The following is a 14,757-nucleotide window of genomic DNA, read 5'->3' as shown; positions in this document are numbered from 1 at the left end:
CCAGTATGGAGGAGAGGTGTAGGAGCAAAGTTAAGGGGTAAAAGTCTTCTGTACCAGGATCTCAGTTCAAGATAGGGAAACACTAATCCCTTCAATAATGGCAGCACACAGAAGTGTAAGGAAGAATGAACTCTAAAGCAAAAGAGAGAAAGTGATATTTCACTCTCCAAGATGTGCCAACGTCATGATATGACTGAGAGTGAGCAGTTTCAGGGTTTTTATTTGGTACATATTCATTTCTTAGGTGCAGATTTTTGTCTTGAATATGGTAGATTAGTAGAACAAGATGTTGACATCATATATTCATTTATTCATTCAACATTCATTTTCATCAGATAGGGTAGATACTAGAAATACAGAGGTGAACAGGCACACGCTCCCTCCCCTCATGGAGCTTAGACAAATGGGAGAGACCAATGTTAAACAAACATACACAAGTATCTATATACAGATTGTGATAAATGCTGTGAAGGAAATAGACTATAAGAAAGAAAAACAGGAAGAACCCAGTTTATATGGGGAGGGATAGATAGCTTTTAGGGAAGACCTCGTGGAGTAAGTTGAGATGTGAAAGCTGAGTTGGAGGTGTCAGGCAAAAATGACTTATTTTTCAAAGTAACTATGTCATATGTTGTCATAGGCACAAAGTATTCCAGAATGTTTTGAAGAGCTAAAACTTCAACTGTAGGAATGAGTAGTATATCCTTCCAAAGTAGTGGAAGGAAAGACTCATGAAGTGAGGAGGGAAAGTGAGCAGAGCTGCCATCCAATGCACCGGTGGTCAGGATAGTTGCTAATGTTGCGGGCTGCTGTTTGGTCCAGCAGCGGAGAGTCCATTATCCACCTTGCAAAGCAGCCAAGGACCATCCTTACTGGTATCTCTTGGAAATGATCATTGTCTTTTTCTCCCCTTCTTTCCTACCACCCCCTTTTAGACAATGTTAGTGTCTCTTGTTCCATCTTTTGACAGTGTGTAAAGTGGATGTGTTTTGTGACAAATTACCTTACCAGTTGGGTACATCTCCTGGTCTAGGTTAGTTTCTGTTCCATTAGAAATTATTTACCCTTCTTTGAAACCTTCTGCCAATGGTTTGCTAAACTATTGGCTGGCATATCTGTATTTACATCTGGGAGAGTGTTTGTTTCTATTTTCATCTTAGTCTTTTGTTGAACACGGTATTTCTGACATTTATAACTTTGGGGAGTGTCAGGAATGGCTATGTGTTGGTACTCAACAAGGAATGAAAATCTAGAGAAAAAAATTGCAATCAGACATTTATTTTCCAAAGGACAAGTTTTCTTGGTCAGTTTTTCTGCCTTTTGGATTAGATTCTAGGTTGGCAATAAGATCGTCCATTCATGAAACCAGATATTGGGTCTTGGCGCTACGTTTGGTTCTCTACACTGTGAGAGGACAGTGTGTTCTGTCTATACCGCAGTGTGTGGTATAGAGCTCTGAATACATGTCCAAAATGCTGTGTAAAAGATCACATGAATCTGTCTCTAGCTGCCCTTGCATGGGATATGTCATGCAGTGCAGGGGGGACCTAGTAGATTGCATGGAAGGTGGATGTAAGCTGCTGTGGTAGCCCCAAGTTGGCGTGTGACTGAAGGGGCCTCATGAAGATGAAGGATGGGGACTAGAGACGTGCCTGAGAATCCACATTTTGGGAGATAGGCCAGAATGGATATTCCTTACTGTTTCATGAAGTTTTTTTACTTCCCTCTCCCACCCCAAAAAGGGCAGGGAACCCTCTCTTTTTTGGAAATATGTTTTGAAGCAAGCAGGAGTTCCCTAAGTCAGAGTTGTACTGATCCTTTTGTCTCTAGGGCTTCTATTTTTATCTTCATCTTTTGTTGAATATAATATTTATAATATTTCCCATCTTGGGGAGAGCGAGGAAATCTATAGTTTACACAGCAGTTGAAGTTAAGAGGTTCCTGTGCCTGAAGCCCATATCTCAGCGGCCCTCTCCCTATGTGCTACTTATTGTAGTCACCTCCCAACCCAAGCAAAATTCTGCTCTTCAACATTCATAGAAGACAATTTTCTAGCCTCCACTTGAATATCCCCAGTAATCTCATTGCTTCACAAATTAACTCTTTTCATTCTTGGACCATTTTAGTCATTGGAAGAATTTTTCTTATGTTTAATCACAACCTGCCCTTTCTATCTCAATCCCCAGTTTTCTCCTTCTGTTGCTATTAGAGTGTTTCAAAGTTTAAGGAAGCTCTCCTGGCTCCTCACACATCTACTATTCTTTCACCAGTTCCTTCTGGAATATGGTCACAGGACCTCCTTGCCATTCTTAGTCTCCCTTGTTAGAATGTACTCTATCATTATCATTCCCCTACTTAATATGACTATCCACCTGACGCTTGTTATGTCTCAATTTTTTCTTTTACTTGTACCAAGTGCCTATTTACTTTCTTTTGAAAAAAATTCTAGGAATTATACGACCAAGAATATTTATTCAATAAGGTTAATAACTTAGAAATTAAAAACCAGGGCAAAGGAAAGAAGAATGAAAGCACACCATCTGTTAACTACTTAGTATAATTGTTTTGTTTAACTGTATTTACTGAGATTACTGGAAGCCAAGGTAAAAAGGGAAACATAGTAATTTATATAGGTCTTGTGATCAGAAGAGAGAAACCATTCCAGTTCTTCAGAGGAGGCAGTGTTTTCTCTGGGGGTACTAAATTCTAAAATGCATTTCTCACATGGATTCTTTACAGCACACAAAGCATAATGAAAATGACCACTCCAGCAGTCTGAAAACAAATGCAAAAATGCTGTTCATGTGACTGTTTCTTACAATGACCTATATAGTAGATGCTCTTGACATAACGTTTGAGCACAACTCAAATATCCCTTGTAACAACTCTTTTAACGCTCTTCACCATTTCCTGACCCTAAAGGTTCTTCCCACTTCATGTTAAAGTCTTTGTGAATTGAATACTGTACACATAAAATCCTTTCTCCCAGGCAAACGTGTCTGCCGAGTTATGGATTTGGTCAATCTAGATGATGATTCATGGGAGTTATTTTTTTCTCTTTGGGTTGGGTCCATTTCTGTACAATTGGAGTCATATGAGGAAAATTAACAGGTGTTAATTTGAACAGTTATGCTGGGGGAAAAAGAATAGTTAATTATCTAATGCTCCCCCCACTCCTTACCTTCCCCCGGAGAGTCCAGATTGGCTTACAATCAGATTTCCTGCAGTTCGGACCTTGAGGGTGGGACAGGACAGTGCCGCTCAAAACTCCGCATGAAGAACCCTCCCCCCCCAGGGAGTGGGAGCATCCCTCTGACCATGGGCAGGGTTGTGCAGTTCCAGGACACACTTGCCAAACCACAGAGATTACGGGCCTGCTGCCCATCCATCATTATCATCATTACTTAACATTCTTCAAAGGTCAGAGCCAAAATAAATGGTCAGCTAGCCAAGCGAGTGACACCAGCCTTTACCACAGGCGTGTGTAGGCCCCTTGGTATTTAGTAGCGGTGACTTGGGTCATGTTCTTGTCTGAGTCCATCAATGTGGCCAGGCCACGGCCTCCTGCTGTCTTCCCACAACAACTTTTTTTTTTTTTTTTCCAATTCCGTCTCACCTCCTCCCTCTTCCCAATAATAGTTACCTTGGTATGTGTTTGCTGGCCTTTCTTTCTTTCTTTCGAATTTAAACAATGAAAGGGATTGAATTAATTGTGCTAGTGAGAGATAAAAGTATACACAGAAGGCTTTTGGGGGCTTCTGAATTTTGGGTTCCTGGCTCACCTTTGAAACTCCACTCCCCTTAGGGGTAAAGCATAGTATTGTGGTCGAAACCTTAGAGCCAAGATTCTGAGTTCAAATCCTGACTCTGCCACTTACTAGCCGAATGATCTTGGGCAACTTACTTAACCTCTCTATGCTTCAGTTTCTGCATTACAAAATGCATTTATTAATGAGAACTTCCCTCATGGATTTGAAATTTTATAGTTCATGAAAAGTGTTTAGGACTATGTCTGACTCAGTGTATTAGCTGCTATTATTATTATTAGGCTGCATGAATCTTACCAAAATGTCAGCCTTATATTGAGATCCCTCTGGGTGTGGCTGTTTGGAAGGGAGGTGTGTGGGATTGTATTTGGAGACGGATAATGGGAGAGTGCTTCAAGCCCCAAACAGTCCAGCAAGGTAGATTTTTTTCTTTCTAACCTGGGGATAAGATGGAGTGAAATCGTGATTACTCAGAAATATCTGCATCCTAGGGCCCCATGGTCAACTCTGTTGTTAATTTTTACAGGAGGGATATTCAGTTCTGGTGTGGATACATTTTGCTCCATGTGCTTACGGGGACCCAGTGTCTAGGCACAGCCTCCATTTTCTGAGGCAGGCGGACAAGGTGGCCTGGTGGACTTTGGAGCCAACCCTATCAGGCTTTGACTCTTAGCTTAGGTTAATTTACTGACCTTTTCGAGCCTCAGTTTCCTTCTCTATAAAGTAGCAATTATAATTTTGACATTTCAGAGTCATTTTGGAGACTTAATAAGATAGCACATATGAAATATCCTCATAGTATCTTGCCTTAGAAGACATGTGACATTTGTTAGCTTCCTTCCCTTTTTTCTTCCTATTCTTTCCTGTCTGCTTAATTTATTAAGAAAGCCCCAGTGAGGACTTCCCTGGTGGTCCAGTGGATAAGACAGCGCACTTCCACTGCAGGGGGTGCAAGTTCTATCCCTGGTCAAGGAAGTTCCACATACTGCGTGGTGCAGCCAGAAAAAAAAAAAAAAAAGCCCCAGTGTAGGAAATTTTTTTAGAGGAGTGCTTTCAAATTTAATGTGACTACAAATCACCTGGGGCTCTTGTTAAGCTACAGGTTCTGATTCAGCAGGTCTGGGATGAGGCCCGACTATGTCCCCCAGGGACACTGATGCTTTGTCTGAGGCCCTCACTTAGAGGACCACAGAGGGTACTGTTTTCTTTCCTCCCTTTGCATCTCATTATTACCTGTTGGATTCATGTTAGCATTTTAATAGTCTTACCGCACATATCTGCACATCCAGGATTGTCATTTATTCAAGGTTGTATGTTACAGGCACCTACAAAGGTTTTTCCTCATCCAATACAGGTAGCAATGGTTGAGATCTAGAAGAAACCTATCATAGACATTTTCTCATGTTACCCATGGACCTGGAATCCCAAACTGTTTCACATAAAATGCAGTTGTTCCTGCCTTGTTGAAGGCCTCCTCTCAGAATCTGGGCCCCTCCATGACTAAAGGTTGCAGGTCAGTTAGGTTTGGCAAGTGGTCCTTGTTCTTTCTTTACAGTTTGAAGGGAGATGACTTGAAGACTGTGCTTCTGCCCTCACTAAGCACCCCAGATATTTTGAGAGCCACATTCCCCAATTACTAGCCTTCTCCAGATTCATTAGATTATGTTCTCTTCAGTGTACACGGATGGAGGAGTCCACTTTTCTTTTTGTGTGTGTGTGATATACACTCGTGAGTACATACTCTTTGATGGTTCTAGATTTTAGCAGGTTTTTCAGATTTACTTTTGAGAATCCTCTTCAGTGTTTTTCTTTGTGGTTGCTGACTTTTTTAATATTTGAACTCCTCCTTTGTCCTTTCCTGCATTATTTACTGGAACTTTTCAGCCTGAACCATCAGAGTCAGTCGCATCTGCTATGTTCATTTGGGAACTGGCTGTCATTGTCCTTAGGCAACTGTTCTTGAAGTAAAAAATCTGAAAGTTACTAATCTCTTTGAGTTAGAGATGTGAAGAAGAAATAATAGCCTCCTTCTTCTTCTTTTTCTAATTAAAGCAAGCCTACTCCCCCCCCCCCCCCCACTTAGAACTCTCCAAAGTGTCCACAAGTTAGAGTTTGGTCATCAGCCATGTTACAAAACAAAGCAAGTCTATCTCAGTCTTTTTAAAATTTACCTTGGTGCTGTTTCATGAAGTTTCTCCTACTTGGCTGGGGTCTCCCTGACAGGTTTGCCAATTTGGGGAAGAATTTGAAAATAGCCCCAAGTAAGAACCCAGGCATTTTGAAAGTTAAGGTGGAGAAGGATTGAAGGGGGAGAAAGTTGAGAAAGTATCTGAGGCAAAGAAAAGTCAGAGGAGCCATTAACATTTTCACCTTATCTAGATATATCAGCCAGGGTCATGACAAGAAATAGCACACTCAATAATCAAGGGCAATTTATTTCACAGCGACTATTTCCCAAGGTGTAGTAGGTAATGAGGACTAGTTGTAGCTGAGCTGTCACGCCCTTGTGTCTGAAGGTGATCTTGGCAGCGTGACCTCACTCCCCCCTCCCTCATTCCCCATTTCCTGCCAGAGTCCTCTGCTGCAGAAACCCAGTGGAAAGCAGAGTGCACAGGAGCCTCTCGATATAGTTCATGCTGGGCAGCCTCCTGGGCAGATAGTAGGATGGAGGTGGGTGGACAGCACATCTAGGGGGCAAATCATTGTCTGGCACACTAGTTTTACACTTTCTTTTGAAAGACTTGTTCACCTGAAGCCATTATCAATATTGTGAGCTCCTTGAGGGAAGACACTGAGTGACCTGTCCACTTATCTGTAGGATGCTAGTATTTAAATGACTGTTGAATGAATGAATGGGGCTGTTCATTTCCTTCTTTTCTCTTAACTTGCACTTGTCGGTGACCTACAATAGCTGGATGATGCTGTCTCGGTTAGGGTCCGTGTTCTTAACAGCAAGCCTTCCCACAGGGAAAGATGAACATTTTCTGTCTACATAATTATTCTACTTTTAACAATCTCATTAGTAAAACTGCTAAACAAAAATAAAGTTTGCTGTATTGATATCTGGAAGTCTTTTGTATTTTTATTGTCTTTATAAACGTCCAGTGTTAGCTAGGCAACACATTTATGAATCTTTAGCCCTTCTCAGTGACTATGAAACCTAACCCTGTTATTTCTGTTATTACTGGATCCCCCCTGGTCAGCAGATGGGTACACTGTTTAATTTGGGAGGCCATGTGATTTTTGGTTCTTTCCCAGGCTGCTTCAAGAGAAGAGCCACACAGAGGGCTAAAGTAGCCTCATTAACTATCTTCAGTAGCTTTAAAAGAAGATCCATGAATAATGCCAGGGTTCTCCTAACTGTCCAGAGGGCAGGAGTCAAAATAGAAATGAGTTTATTGGCTACAAACTGCGGAAAAATTTCTCATGTAGTCAGATTGTCTCCTGACAATCTGGAGGTTGGAGGCGCCTGGGGCTCTTGACATGCTCAGGTGTAAGGACAGAAGAAGATATTGATACATTGGTGGGAGGGGAATGAGTCCCTTCTTCATTAGAGCTTTGCTGTTTTTGCCTGAGGGTTCTCAGGTTGCCTGTGTGTTGCGGGGAGGGGCTTGGGGGATAGGTGAAGGGGGTGAACCTCAGAATCCCTCAGGCATCAGGGATCCGGTCCTCGAATTTGATTTGGTTTGTTCTTTTTTTTTTTTGTTATACACCAACGCTCACAGCAGCTCTATCTACAATAGCCAAAAGCTAAAAACAACCCAAATGTCCATCAACCGACAAATGAACAAACAAACGGTGGTATAGGCATACAATGGAATACTACCAGCAGTATGAAGGGATGAACTACAAATGACATGGATTATGCAGAAAGAATTATGCTGCCACAAAAGGCCATTAGGAAACTTTTAGAGGTGATGGATAGGTGTTCACTATCTTGTGGTGATGATTTGATGGGGTGATACATGTGTCAAGCTTATTAAAATTTATACTAAATATGTGTATGTCACTTCTACCACAAAAAAGCTGCTAAAAAATAATAGAGTTCAGGTACACACATCACCTCATTTTCCCTCATGTGAACAACTTATATATCCATAGTGCAATTTTCAAAACCAGGAAATTAACATTGATACAATACTATTAACTATACTATAGACCTCATTCAAACTTCGCCAGTTTTCCTCCTAATGTTCTTTTTCTGTTCCAGGATCTAATCCAGGATTCTACATTGCATTTAATGGTCTCTCCTTAAGCTTTTCCAATCTGTGGCAGTTCCTCATTCTTTGTCTTCCATGACCCTGATACTATGAAAAGTCCTGCTCAGTTATTTTGCAGTCAGTTATTTAGTACTTTCATATCTATCAATTTGGGTTTGTCAGATTTTTTTGTCATGATTAGATTGAGGTAATGCATTTTTTGGCAAGAATATCACAGAAGTGATGTGTCCTTCTTTATGCATTCTATCATGATGTTGATATATCTTATTACTAGTGATTTTAAACTTTATCATTTAGTTGAGTTGCTGCCTGATAGATTTCTCCACTATTTTTCCTTTTGTAATTCATAAGTGTCTTGGAATAATTTCTGTAACTGTTCTGTTTCTCTTCAAACTTTCATCCATTTATCCATTAGTGTATCTTGCCTGTAAGAATTGTTACTATGATGTTTGCCTAATAATTTTTTATTTATTGATTTTTTTAACATCTTTATAGGGGTATAATTGCTTTACAATGGTGTGTTAGTTTCTGCTGTATAACAAAGTGAATCAGCTATATGTATACATATATTCCCATATCTCCTCCCTCTTGCGTCTCCCTCCCTCCCACCCTCCCTACCCCAGCCCTCTAGGTGGTCACAAAGTGTGATTCGGTTTGTTCTGGAAGTTAACTTCCGATAGGCTTCTTTCCATACACTTTTGTTAATGTGTTTTCGACAGCTCCTTCTTATTCTCATGAAATCTCTTGATATTTTACATAATTCAAGTGTGTATGGAGTATTCAGTGTCTTTGCACGTCACTCTGCCTGATTATAACTCTTGGAGCACATTTTACGGTTCTATTTCCAGTGTCCGCAAGGATAGAAAGGGTGAGGCAGGCTCACATGTCTCCCTCACATCACCCAGAATGATAGGCATTCTCTGCTCCCGTTTACATCCCCTGCTATTAAGGCCCCTCCATTAATTGTTCTCTGAGTTCAGGTCATGCCATCCCTGGCTAAGGCTATGGGCCTAGCACTGATTTTTGCTTATTGTCGGAGGCATGCAAGTTTTTCCTTAAACAAGATTTGAAATTAGAAAAAAATCTTTTGTGTCTAGTTTCTTCACATCTCATAACAATTTAGGATTTGACCTTTTTGCTTTTAGTATGGGGGTGAAGGGATAGGGCCACTGGGGAGCCGCCTGTGGGCCTGCAGCTGAAGTTTATACTACAGGCATGTTTTGTTTGGCAGGCAGGGACTCCCCCCTCCACGCCTCTCCGCCCTGCCCACCTCCCCCCTCCCCCTGCCCCCCAATTTAGACTGGAATGCTTTATTTTTATTTATTTATTTTTTTTAAGATTTTTATTTATTTATTAGCTGCTTTGGGTCTTCATTGCTGCGCGTGGGCTCTCTCTAGTTGCGGTGAGCGGGGGCTACTCTTCATTGTGGTGCGCGGGCTTCTCACTGTGGTGGCTTCTCTTGTTGCAGAGCACAGGCTCTAGGCACGCAGGCTTCAGTAGCTGTGGCACGTGGGCTCAGTAGTTGTGGCTTGGGGGCTCTAGAGTGCAGGCTCAGTAGTTGTGGCGCACGGGCTTAGTTGCTCCGCGGCATGTGGGATCTTCCCGGACCAGGGCTTGAACCCGTGTCCCCTGCATTGGCAGGAGGGTTCTTAACCACTACACCACCAGGGAAGCCCTAGACTGGGATGCTTTAAATGGAACACACATTCTCCTGTTTGTCTCAAGCTCCATTACAGTTTATTGTTGAATTGGTTCTCTTAGGGACACCCAGAATCTTTTAAGTTCTCTCTTTCCCTGAACAGTTTAAAAAAAAAAATTTTTTTTTTTTTTTTTGACTGCACCTCGAGGCTTGTGGGATCTTAGTTCCCCAAACAGGGATTGAACCCAGGGCCATGAGAGTGAAATCCTGGAATCCTAACCACTAGGGAACTCCCCCTGCACAGTTCAAAAAATGGTCCTGAGTTCCAGATTAATTAAACCTGTTTTTACATTTGGCTTGGGATTTAGCTACTTACTTGTATAAATCAGATGATTCCTTATTCATTCTGTAAAAAGAATGAAATTTAAAGTTGTATACTTCATTAGAGTTTATGGGATGTTTTTATCTAATTCACTGGATAATCACAATAATCCCGTAGCCAGGGAGGTAGGTACTTTTCTCCATATTATGGATGGGAGGTAATATAGCCTGGTGATTAAGAGTGTGGGCTCTGGGGTTAAACAAGTGGAGTTTGAATTTCAGCTTTAGTAATTACTAGCCTAGTCTCAACTAATAAACCCACTCAGTTTCCTTGTCTGTAAAATGAGGAGGAGATACCTATCTTATAGGGTCATTGTGAGAAGTAAATGATTAATTCATATAAAGCAATTGGAACAATACCTGGCATATAGTAAGTAGTCAATAAATTCTAACTGTGAAAACTATTATTGTTATTAATAGTCTATGAAGAAATGGAAACTCAGAAAAGTTAAGCAATCTATCTAAGGTCACCTAGCTCGTTGGCAGGAGGGTTGGGGCTTTAATCAAGATTTGGAAGCTTCTGGTACTAGTTTCTTTCCTCTATATTTACCACTGAGTTCCTTATGCATTCCGGGGGGACTGTAAAATGAGTCATCCTTTCCTTCATCTTTCTTATCTTCATTTTCTTTTTGTTTCCTCCATTTAAAACTCATGGTTATTGTCTGTCCGGTAATGAGATCCACATGTCAGAATTCAGCATGAGAGGTATCAGCAAAGTATAGGGATGTCTGCAGCCCTGCAGATGGACTCTCCTTGACACAGAGATGCTGGGGACTCCTGGGGTCCCTCTGAATTTCGTGGAGATAGGTAGTCTGGAAAAATAAACCTATTTCTGGTAAAGTATACCATTGTTGCCACGCATTCAGAGGCTTTTAAAAACAATAAGCATATACTTCTCGATGCCTTAGTTTCTTTCCTCTTAAGAGGGAGAGTACTTAAATTTTGGTGATCTCATTTGTCATTTCACATCCCTGTGAGGTAGTGAAAAAAATAGGCTATGTTATTCGGTTATATTATTTGGCAGTGGGTAGGTGAGTAATAAAAGTCCAGTGTGAAAAGAACACAAACTTTGGAGTCAGGCAGATGAGGTTCAAATCCTGGCTTCTCCACTGTTTATGTCTCCAAGTCCCATTTTCCTCATCTGTATAATAAGGATAAGCAGAGAGTTGTTTGGAGGCCTAAAGGAGAGATAATGCCAGGTACTTAGCATGTAAGTATGACTGTTACTGCTGTTGTGGGGAGGTGACTTTTCACACTGGCCACTGTCACAGTTATGTAAGGACCCAGGTCTCCTCATTCCTCATGAATCGTGCATGGACTTCTTCTCCTGGGTATATTGTTTCTTTACATTTTAAAATCCAAGTGTTTTGACCTTTTGATTACTAATTTATTTTTAATGTGCCTATTATGGAAGATTGCTGGTTCTGGTGTGTTCATTAGGCCACGCACAATGCCCATTACGTCAAAATACCAAGCTTACCTCGTGTCATGAAGCAAAATTAATGTTAGTGAATCCAACAAGGAATATGACACTTACAGGATCTATCAAATGATGTTTGGGCAGCTATTCTCAGAAAGTGAAAGCAGCGGGTTGTTTTTGAGTATTTACTTTGTGCTCAGCATTGTGTGAGGTAGGGGACACAAAAGAAACAGCTATTTTATCTGTTTCTCACAGGACTGACAATTTTCTGGGGTAAATAGATGTGATTGAAACCTGACACTATTAAAGAGCAATAGTGAACACTATGTGATTCAGTCTTATTAGTTAAGTGGGCTCTGGTCTGGGCACTGCATGGGCTCTCATAGACTGATGGATAAACACACAAGGAAGGCCACACTTAAAGCATGGTTTGGTAAATGAGCATAGAGTTATATACAGGGAGCACAGAAGAGGGATTATGTGGAGTGTGTGTGCCTTTGGGCGGTGGTGAGGGCTCCAAGGGAGAGGTGACACTTGGGTTAATCCTGATGACGAGTGGGGGATGCTGGAGAGAGGAGTACTGAGTGAGGAGGACAGGAAATCACAGTTTTAAAGGCACTGAGAGAGCCTGGGGGTGACGAGGAACAGCATTTTTCCAGTGGTCTGAGCCTAGGGTTTACGGGGTTAGTGGTGAGAGAGCAGGATGGAGGTGTGAGCAAGGGATAAGTCATTAGAGATGTTGTGTACCACAATGAGAAGTATGATCGTCAAGGCACTGGCAACCAAGCAAGCAAGAGATGATTATATCAGTGCTTCACAATGATCACTGTAGGGGAATCTTCCAGTAAAACAGGTAAGAAATAAAGGCTTGAATCAAGTCTTAGAAGAAAAAAAAAATGAATGAGTGAATGAATAGTAGGGTAAGTGGATTATACTGTTAGTGTTGTGAGGGTTTAGAGAAGCAGGATGCCGTAGTGGGAACAGTATTTGAGGAAGACTGTGTGATGGAGGAAGATTTGAGTGGACTTGCCCATAGTAGGTAGCCAATAAGCCGGATATTGGATGGCAATAGGATTTATATGAGAGAAGACAGGAAATAATACCAGGTTACATAAATGTGTGAGATGGTCATGGAGACAAATATAATTGGAAAAGAGTGGTAGATAATATGATTTCACGTGTAAATTGGTTGCACATTTTGGAAAGCTTTGAAATGCCAGGTTGAGGAATTTGAACTTATTTCTAGGAAATAAGAAGCCATAGAAGGAATAGGAGGCCATAGAAGATTCTTAAATAGATATTTTGACATTTTCAGTTTGGATTAGAAATGTGTTAATGTATTGGGCCTCTTCATCTTGATTGGAGGAAGGTGTGTCTGATGAGATGACACTAGTTCTGATTCTTACATTTAATGGAAAAGCCACAGAGGAAGCATTACTTTTGGACCGGAAAATAAGGTTGGATGACCTCACTTTGGCTGTGGGGAGACTGTGGAGTAGTCCACTGTTGGGAGACAAAGCTGAGGCAGAAATGAGTGAGTGCCCATATGAGATTTTTGGTGATGCCAGTCTAGAGAGGGAATGGAGCAAATACAGGAGACACTGCTTGCCCTGTGGAGTCTTTTAGGGATAGCAAATACAGTCGGCCCTCCTTATATCTTCAGGTTCTGCATCTGCAGATTCAACCACCCATGGATCAGAAATATTCCAAAAAATAGTCCAGAAAGTTCCAAAAAGCAAAACTTGAATTCGCTGCACACTGGCAACTATTTACGCGGCATTCACATTGTATTTACAACTATTTACGTAGTATTTACATTGTATTAAGTACTATAAGTAATCTAGAGATTATCTAAAGTATATGAGAGGATGTGCATAGGTTATGTGCAAGTACTTTGACATATTATATAAGGAACTTGAGCATCCTCAGAGTTTGGTATCCCGTGGGGTCCTGGAACGAATCTCCTATGGGTACTGCGGGACGAGACTGTACACAACATGCACAGTCAATATCTCATTCCAACTCACAGCAGACATTAATTGATCTTTGTATGTTTTCCTGTTGAGCTTAATGGTAGTCTTGGAGTTCTTGTTAACCCAATGCTGCAGGCAGCTACTATCAGTTGATCAGAGCTGCACTGGAATTCAAACCCATATGTCATGTCTGGAGTAGGAAATGAATGAGCAATAGATTATGATTTACTCACAGTGCAAATCAATTTTTACTTTTCCAGGTGGAACTTGCAGAAATCTGCGCCAAGAGTGAGCATTACATTGGCACTGAAGGAGGAGGGATGGACCAGTCCATATCGTTTCTTGCAGAAGAAGGAACTGTAGGTGGCATTGAGCTATTTGGAAATATCCACCAGGGAATGTTCACCCAGAGAGGAAGGCCTTGAGATCCCCAGAGTGCTTTTTTTTCTGGGCAGCCTATTCTTTTAGGCTCTATTGTAGGATGGTATTTCTCAACTGCTTTGTAATTCAAGGCTATCGCCAGTTCACTGACTCCATTTCATGTTGATCACCTCTCCCTTAAGCTTCCAGAATCATACCTCAGGTGTCTAGGGTTTTTTTCCCCCCATCCTTCTAATTCATTGTTAGCATGCGATTTCTCAACTCCCTAGTTATTGGGACCTCTTTTCTCGCTCTTGTCCCAAATCATTTCGTCTCATGGCATTTTCATAATCTCCTGTTGGTTTTAAACCCAAATGTTAGTTCTCTTACCACATATATTCACTCGTCCTCTTTTTTGTAATTTACTCTATGGTATCATTTTTCTCTGCCAACATTTTTGGGGCTTTAGTGGTAGGGAAAAGAATGTTGACAGGAAGCCAGGAATGAATTCCTTAGCCAATACCACTTCCCCTTGGTTATCAACTCCCATAGACAGAGCAGAGGTTTTCATAGTTGCCATAAACTGACCATTTCCAAAATAGAAACAGACATTTCTTTAAAATCTTTCCTTAGTTTTCGATCAGATTCCTACAGGTTTGGCTATTTTCCAAGAATACCTGGATTTCTTCTTATTAAGAGTATTTGTTGTTGATTCCCCTAAGCCAAAGACAGGAGGCATGAGGAAATTTGGTTTAATGCTAAGAAAATACTCTGGGTCTTTTGGATGAGACCTGACAAGCAGACATGATGGCAAGAGTCCTGTTGTTAACATAAGTTAGCTGTAGAGTCTGAACAAAGTCCAAATTCTTTGGGCTTGCAAAGTACTTCATGATCTGACCCCTGCTTTACCTGCCCTTCGCTCAGTTCTATCCTCTCACCATGGCTCATCCCTCAAACACTAAGCTCCAGCTACATTGCAATACCCAAAACTCTATTA

General features: G+C 41.2%; 1 protein-coding gene across 3 annotated transcripts in view; it reads left to right on the top strand.

Moving 5' to 3' along the window:
• The window catches only part of GALK2 (galactokinase 2), a 129,214-nt gene that overhangs the window by 59,182 nt on the left and 55,275 nt on the right, over positions 1 to 14,757 (top strand). For all 3 annotated transcript variants that reach the window (XM_070044921.1, XM_060294277.2, XM_060294278.2), the window contains one exon: positions 13,661 to 13,759. In XM_070044921.1, the coding sequence (XP_069901022.1) occupies positions 13,661 to 13,759 (99 nt within the window). The remainder of the gene's footprint in view (positions 1 to 13,660; positions 13,760 to 14,757) is intronic.

Source organism: Globicephala melas, chromosome 2 (assembly GCF_963455315.2).
Source record: "Globicephala melas chromosome 2, mGloMel1.2, whole genome shotgun sequence".
Classification (NCBI taxonomy): Eukaryota; Metazoa; Chordata; class Mammalia; order Artiodactyla; family Delphinidae; genus Globicephala; species Globicephala melas.
Note: the sequence above shows the minus strand (reverse complement) of the source record. Positions and strands in the feature narration are given on the sequence as shown.